Below are 8,483 nucleotides of genomic sequence, written 5' to 3' on the forward strand. Positions count from 1 at the left end.
GCGGGAGTGCCGCCACGCTTCCCAAGCGGCGCACTTATCCAGTGCGCCACTGGGCCGGCCCTCAGGTAATTTTTTAAATGTAGATTAATACAAATTAGTTTTTCAGTTACCATAATATTGGTAAGTTCATTACCTTACACACCAAATTCTGTTTAAAAAATAAAACCAAGCCAATATTTTAGGAAAAATAGAGATTTAAATTCATTTTCAGTAGACTAATACAACTCTTCTCTGATAGCCAAAAGACCTATAATTTCAATTTCGGGGGACTTGAATTGCTTATTTAGTATCCTTTGAGGAAGAATTGAGAAAGCAAAAATCAACAGCCTCCCAAAAAGTTCTCCATAGGCTCTCTTTGGTTTTGCCGGTGGAAGGCTAATGTTGGTCTGTATGTATCATGTTTTTGGCTACTTGTGGCATGCTTATCTGCATTGTATGTTAATTGTCATAAGCCTTCAATATTGATCATATTTTTGATTTGAAGTAATAACTTTTTACTTTTATGAATATGCTATTTTTATAACTTATTTTGTTTTGCTATATGTGATTCTTAACACAAATATTGTAATTATGTGTCTCTCTTTTGGTTTGCTTGACTGGAATTCCCTTCTACTTGGATGACCACAGGTGAAACTAGTATCTTCTGTAGTCTGCCCTTTGGCTTTTTTATAGTGAGTAGCATGGTAATGTTAATCGGAGCAAGGTACATCTCAGGTTAGTTACTCTTTAAATTAGATGATTTTATTAGTTAGCTTTAATGTATTTGTGTATAACTCAGCAGAAAGTTTTCAATGTTTTTCATTCTTCCTATGTTTAGGAACCTGGGAAATCAATTAAAGGTCTAATTAGTTAGACCAATTAATTTCAGAGGGCAGTTAGAATTAAGGACTGTGACTCTGCTTTTTTATTTTTAGTTGGTAATGATTTCCTTGAGGGGCTACATTCTGCTGTCAGCTGCAGCAATAAGCAAAAGTGAAAGTACTGTTATTGTTTAAATGAGAAGACTTTCCAGATTGACTGATAAAAAGTTAATGTGTAATTTTGATATTAATTGAATTGGCTTTCAAATATATATAAATTGTTTTTTGTACTTCTGAAAATTTGTTAAGCAAGTCTTAACATTTTAATCCTGGCAAGAGTTTCGGCAAGAACTTGTTAGCAGAGTTCCTGTAAAACTCTAAAACTGGGGAAGATTATAGTCACTTTTATTTTAGTTAAAAGAATACAATTTTGTGAACTGAAGATTTTTAAATTATCGCTTAAATAAATTAGGGTTGAAATGAAACTCGAATTATTATTTTTGTACATTAACCTCTACTGAATATTCTTTTTTTTTTTTTTTAAAGATGACCGGTAAGGGGATCTTAACCCTTGACTTGGTGTTGTCAGCACCACGCTCACCCAGTGAGCAAACCGGCCATCCCTATATGGGATCCGAACCCGTGGCCTTGGTATTAATGAGCACCGCACTCTCCCGAGTGAGCCACAGGCCGGCCCCTCTACTGAATATTCTTATAAAAGTAAAATGGCTTCAGCATGTTTAGAAATACATCACATAATCTGTTGATTTGAATATCATAGCCATTTTTTGGATGCTGCTCCTGATGATAGCTCAATATTTCTTGAAATCACTGACTTAAATGGAAATAACTTGTTTATTGTTCCATATGTTTCCATGAAAGTGAAACATTTTTTAAAAAATCTTCATGATTAGGGGAAGAGTTAAATTATCTATCTTAATTTATAAGATGATGACCTGGGTTTAAAATCTAAAATTTAAACTTTATTGTTGTGGGAAGAACATCTGTTTGTAGAAATCTGACAAACATTTATTCAGCTTAGCATCATCAGTTTAGTACTGTATATAAATATGGAATGAAAATTACTTATATCAGCAGAAAATTAGATTATCTTTTAATTAATGAGAAAGTTTGGGTTATTTACATGAAAATTTAAAACTAGATATTAACTTTTTCTATATTCTATATATCCAGGCATATTCAGGATAAATTTGTTCAAATCATCTGCTTTCATAGTAATACCTTATTTTGGTATTTAGTGCTTTACATCTTACAAAGGGCTTCTATATACGTAAATCTATACAGAATTAGCAGGTGTATGTTCTCTTTTTGCTTCTTGGGAATGTTTGGTGGAAGACTCTTAAACATTCCCATGAGAACTGTAACTTTAATTTATAAAGAAACATATATGCCGTTTAAGAAAAAGTACTATTACTTTTCAGTATTCTGAGTATTTTGGGCTGCATAATGATGGTCTGGAAAAAGGAAAAAACAAAACAAAACCAAAAAAACCCCTGCAGCTGAAAGTTCACATTGGTTTTTTTGTTGTTTGTTTCCCCTTTGGTATCATGACAGCATAGCTAAAGGATATGTTAAATGTCCAAATTCATAGGCTTCTAAAATGCATATGGTCATTATCTTTAAGTTCTGTCTTTGGTGACATATGCTGACATTTGAGAACAGTGAAAGTTATCTGCCTTAGTAAAAAATGAGCAACAGTGGTAATACACAGGTACTTCAAAAAGTTCACGGAAAAATAGAATTAAGGAGTAACATGAATCTTTCCATAATTTTTTTTGGGGGGTGGCTGGCCAGTACTCCATGAACTTTTTGAAGTACCGTTGTATTTGCTGATTTTGGAACTGGTCATTATATTTGTTGCATTTTAACTGTGAGGCATTATTTACAAATCATATGGAATTTCTAGCTCAATAAATTACTGAATAGCTTCATTGCTTTAACTCTTGAATTGCATGTATGTGTTATTGACATGTATGGTTTTTGTGTCCCCCATTTTAGGTATCCTATAAGTAATACCAACTCATGGATTCCCAAGATGTGAACTTTTTACGTAAGGAGAAAATCCAGCAATTCTGTCTCTTAATGTGGTGACACTACTCATAGACACTGATTTTACTTATAAGCCACTTGCTGCATGACCCTCCAAATAGACCTGTGGCTTGAAATAAAGAAAATGCAGCAGAAAGAATGCTGTAAAAACATTTGGTGTGTTTTTTAACATCGGTAATTAAGGTTGGGTTGGCCACCTTTGGGGCTGACCCCTCCATTGACATAACAGTCTGCCCCATTCCCTCCAAGATCTAGGAGGAATTCAGATCCTGTCCATTGGAATCTTCCACCAAACATATTCAAATGCTAATGAGCCAGGAATTTGATTCTCTGCATTATAATACACTTGATTAAGGGGTTATTACTAACCTGCTAAAAATGAGTGTCTTTTTGTTTTTAACAGACCCCCCCAAAAGTCTTCCTTTCTACATATTAGAAGACCACAACATACATCATCACTGAATATTTAAGTAGAAATCTCAGCTAAATTATTAAAATGGAAATGGGGCTGCTGGGTAGCTCAGTTGGTTAGAGCATAGTGTTATTGATAAAACCAAGGTCAAGGGTTTGGATCCATCCCTGTACCAGCCAGCTGCCAAAAAAATAAAAATAAATAATTAGAATGGAAATGTAGTACTCTCATAGCTTTGATATTTTTCTGAAAAGTATTTGCCAAAACTGAAGTTCTTAAGACATTTTACATGGTCTTACTAGTTATAATGACTTCCTTTCTAGATCTTATAGGGAAGGACACTTTTTTCTCCCATCCCTCCATTTTGTATTTTTTAACTTTGTATGTATAACAGACATGCCTATATATTTTATTATACTGAGGTAGCCCATTTATAAATTAAGAGCACATTGTATTCAGTAGGTTATAACAAGGCTGGTCTTAAGTGGACTACAGCGTATATAAATATTTGGGGGGAAACAGCTGTATACGTTTTTGGGTAATGGTTATGCATATTATTTACCAGGAAAAATTTTTTCTTTTTCTTTCTTTTTTTTAAAAAAAAAAAAAAAAAAGATGACCGGTAAGGGGATCTTAACCCTTGACTTTGTGTTGTCAGCACCATGCTCACCCAATGAGCTAACCGGCCATCCCTATATGGGATCCGAACCTGGGGCCTTGGTGTTATCAGCACCGCACTCTCCTGAGTGAGCCACGGGCCGGCCCGAAAAAATTTTTTCTTAAAAAGCCAACATTTAAAATTTAAGTATATGTTCTATGTTAATAAAAGAAAACGTACCTTATTGTGACTTCAACCATATTTCTTATACCTTACCTTTTTATTTAATTGTCTTATCTGGATATATGCTTAAAAAAAAAAAAAGAAAATCTTGTGGAATACTATAGTAAATATTGTTTTTTTTTTTCCCTTTTGTCTTTTTTACTGACCGGCAACGGGATCGCAACCCTCTGTGTTGCGCCCGCACCGCGCTCAGCCAGTGAGCGGAACCGGTCTCCACATGGGATCCGAACCCTCGGCGGGAGCACCGCCACACTCCCAAGTGGTGCACTCTCCAGTGCGCCACCGGGCCAGCCCTAAATATTGTTTTTAAACACAATCACTAGTGTAAGTAAAGTTGTTTTTCCTTTGAATTAATTTTAGACATATTTGGGATCCTTTTGAGTGGATGAAAGAATGTCAAAAAAGTTAAAAACCTAAGTAGAAAAAATTTAGGAATAAAGCTAAGACTTTTCAATTCAAATATTATCAATTGTAAATAAGAAATTATAAATTCTATTTGGGATGACAGAATAGTCTCTGCTTAATGTCATATTACAACTGGAAAAAGGTTTACCACTTAGAGATGCCTTCCAATGAAAGCAAGAATTTCTCAAAATATTTAGTATTACAAAGAACTCTCACCTAATCTAGATTCTTATATCAATTTTTAAAATATCTTAAAATTTGTTTTGTAGTAAACAAGATACTGCCTCCTATGTATTTTCTTCAATTAGTGCTGAATGAGAAAGTGTTTATATATTAATATAAAAGGTTTTGCTTTGTTTGAAATTATGGTAGCTTGTATTTACTGTTTGATTGTTTTGTTTCCAAATTATCGAATCTGCAGGGTTTTATTGATGCAGCTGCCACTTATAAGTGACATACATATTATAGAAAGGTACTGTGACATTATCACTTTGTGGCAGGGGTATTTTAAACATAATTGTGTTTCCACAATGGTAGGTTGAGTTAATTGTAAATAATTGTGAAAAGCACTGTTCAAATAATTTAAAAATCACATTAATTTTTCTATAAATAGCAAGATTTATGAATGTTTGAAATTGTACACATTGATATTTAATGATAAATTTACTTAAAATAAATTGACCCTTTATTCTTACTTGCATTTCTCATTTTACACACTGGAAATGAGATCAAAGTTAAATTAAGAAAGATGTTTCAGGAAACGTGAAACTGAGCCGTTAGCACTTAATCAGGCACACGGAAGAATTAACCAACAGCTGAAGAAGTAGTTTCTGAAATGATGAACACCTTAATCATTCTAATAGAACAGACTACACTGTCCTATCTTAGCATTTCCAGAAAATACCTTGACAAGGTCAATAGCCATTATCAATAGAATTTTATATGACTAACCATGACCTTCTACTGATTTCATTCTGCACTTCAGTTTCTACTTACCTGGGTTAGTTGGAGTCTAGTACACCGTTCTCTCAACTTGACAGCCAACACCTCAACCTTTTTGTTCTCCAACTAATCAGTAAAATAAGTAATACATCTTTGCTTCTGTAATGATATCTTCAGATTTTTTAGTAGTTCTTTTGAGGTGCCCAAAGCCTAATTCTTTGAAATGTTTATGGGTTTTTTGTATCATGTGGGAATGAAAAATAGGTATTTTGGAGAAACCACCAAATATAAAAGTTGTCATAGCACAGAAACTAATGGTACTGATAGTAGAGTAGGTACTATTTACCCTGTGGTGTTTACCTAATAGTAAATAGATGTAGAAAAATTTTTTAAGAATAACTTGTATTAAGGGCCGGCCTGTGGCTCACTCGGTAGAGTGCGGTGCTGATGACACCAAGGCCACGGGTTCGGATCCCATGTGGGGATGGCTGGTTCGCTCGCTGGCTGAGCGTGGTGCTGACAACACCAAGTCGAGGGTTAAGATCCCCTTACCGGTCATCTTTTTTAAAAAATAAAAAAAAAAAAAAAGAATAACTTGTATTAACTAAGTTGTTTGTTTTAACTAATAATATTTAAATAATGAAGTTTACTTAATCCTTTGTTCTTGCAACCTAACAACTTGCATAATAAGTTCATATAATAAATAATTAGTAGAAAACTGAGTGACTATTTAAACCAATTTGATTGCTGCTTTTTCTGTACTTTATAGGCACATATCTTAGTTCTGCCCTCACAATTAAATATAAGGTGTGCCAAATACCAAAGACAAAAAACTCTCACAAGTATTTCCTGAGATTTTTGTGTCATCAGATTTAATGAAAATGACCCATTAAATTAAATTTGAGGGCCATAATGATAAATATTCTGAGAAGGAGAAGATAGGTTAAAAACAAGTTGCTCAACTAGGCCAATATCTTTTTTAAAAAAATTTATCAATATACAGTGTAGTTGATTTTCATGTCTCTTTACCAATTCCTCCTTTTCCTCCCTCTCTCTCACTTCTCCCTCCCCCATCAACATCATATCTGTTCACTTGTCTTAACAAGTTCAAGGAATTGTTGTGATTGTTGTGTCTTCTTCCCCGTCCCTTTATTTGTATATTTATTTGTTTATTTATTTATAGCTCCCATAAATAAGTGAGAACATGTGGTATTTCTCTTTCTGTTCCTGACTTGTTTAAATTTTTATGATCCTTTTTTTTTTTTTTTCTTGGTGGCTGGCTGGCAAGGGATTCCGAACCCATGACCTTGGTGCTACAAAGCTGCACTCTAACCAACTGAGCTAACTGGCCAGGCCCTTTGCCCATTTTTAAAATGGGTTACTTGTTTTTTTGCTGTTAAGCTGTTTGAGTTCCTTGTATATTCTGGATATTAATCCTTTGTCAGATGTGTATTTTGCAAATATTTTCTCCCACTCTGTTGGTTGTCTTCGCTCTGCTAATTGTTTATTTTGCTGTGCAGAAGACTTTTAGTTTGACATAATCCCATTTGTTTATTTTTCCTTTGGTTGCCTGTGCTCTTGGGGTCGTATTCATGAAGTCTATGCCAAGTCCTACTTCCTGAATTGTTTCCCTTATGTTTTCTTTTAGGAGTTTTATTGTTTCAGGACATATATTTAATTCTTTAATCCATCTTGAGTTGACTTAAGTATATGGCGAGAGGTATGGTTCTAGTAAATGGTGCTGGGAAATTGCACATCCATATGTAGAAAGCCAGTATCTTTAAATGCTGGTTGTCATCGTATTTCAGATAACTAGTTCCACCTGACCACATAACAGTTGCAAGAATGATGATATTTTGTTCTAAAAGCAGCCTCAGGCCCTTTTCAGTTTTCCAGTTTAGCATTAAAATTTAGTAGCTTGCTTTCTTATTTTTAAACCTGATTGTATTTATCTTATTGGTTGCTTATTATTGTATGACTAGTTTACAAGTAATTCCCATAAATATCAAATAGTTTAAAGCATCACCTAAACATCTATCAAAAGGAGAGTGGTTAAATTAACTATGGTACAGCCACACAATAGAAAATGTGTAGCTTTATAAAAGAATCATTTCTAGAGTCATATGGCAACATCTTCAGGATTAAGTGAAAAAGCAAGGCACAGAGCAGCACGAAGTATGCTACCTTTCTATTACAGGTAAAAGTAGAATTTTTGCCTATACTGGAAGGACACATAAGCTGCTAACAATAGTTACCTACTGGGACAAGAAGGGGTAATCAGGCATTTGAGAGGCAGATGGGAAAAAACTTTTCACTATATATATTGAACCGTCTTAACTGTTAGTATGTATAATATTGAACCATATTAATGTATTAACTATTTACAAAACTGATTTAAAATTTTTGAACTTAAATTCAGAGGTCATTGTACATGAATATTCATAGCAGCATTATTCATAATAGCCAAAAAGAGGGAAACAACCCAAATGTCTATCAGTTGATGAATGGATAAACAAAAGTATCTCTATATGATGGAATATTATTCAGCCGTAAAAATTAATAAAGTACTGATACATGCTAATACATGCTACAACATGGATGAACCTTGAAAATATTATGCAAACTTAAAGCCACATATTGTATGATTCTATTTATAGGAAATGTCCAGAATAGGCAAATCCATAGAGACAGAAAGATTGGTGATTGCCAGAGGCTGGGGGAAGTAGAAATGGGAAGTGACTGCTACCAGGTATGGGGTTTCTTTGGGGGTGATGAAAATGTTTTTAAAATAGATATGATGGGCCGGCCCGGTGGCACACTGGATAGTGCGCCCGCTTGGGAAGCGCGGCAGCGCTCCCGTCCGAGGGTTCGGATCCCGCGTACAGACCGGCTCCCGCTCACTGGCTGAGCGAGGCGCGGGAGCAACGCCGAGGCTTGCGATCCCGTTGCCGGTCCCCGGTCCGGTACGGGGGCAACACTGAGGGTTGCGATCCGTTGCCGGACACGGAAAAAA

The 8,483-nt window shown here is 34.8% G+C and overlaps 1 protein-coding gene across 1 annotated transcript in view; it reads left to right on the top strand.

The window, feature by feature from the left end:
• The window catches only part of GK (glycerol kinase), a 73,466-nt gene extending 70,444 nt beyond the window's left edge, over nt 1–3,022 (top strand). Inside the window, exons 20-21 of the mRNA XM_008572602.1 lie at nt 628–714; nt 2,820–3,022. Coding sequence (XP_008570824.1) covers nt 628–714; nt 2,820–2,830 — 98 coding nt within the window. The 3' untranslated portion in view covers nt 2,831–3,022. The remainder of the gene's footprint in view (nt 1–627; nt 715–2,819) is intronic.
• Nucleotides 3,023–8,483: the final 5,461 nt, after the last annotated feature.

Source organism: Galeopterus variegatus, unplaced genomic scaffold (assembly GCF_000696425.1).
Source record: "Galeopterus variegatus unplaced genomic scaffold, G_variegatus-3.0.2 Scaffold809, whole genome shotgun sequence".
Lineage (NCBI taxonomy): Eukaryota > Metazoa > Chordata > Mammalia > Dermoptera > Cynocephalidae > Galeopterus > Galeopterus variegatus.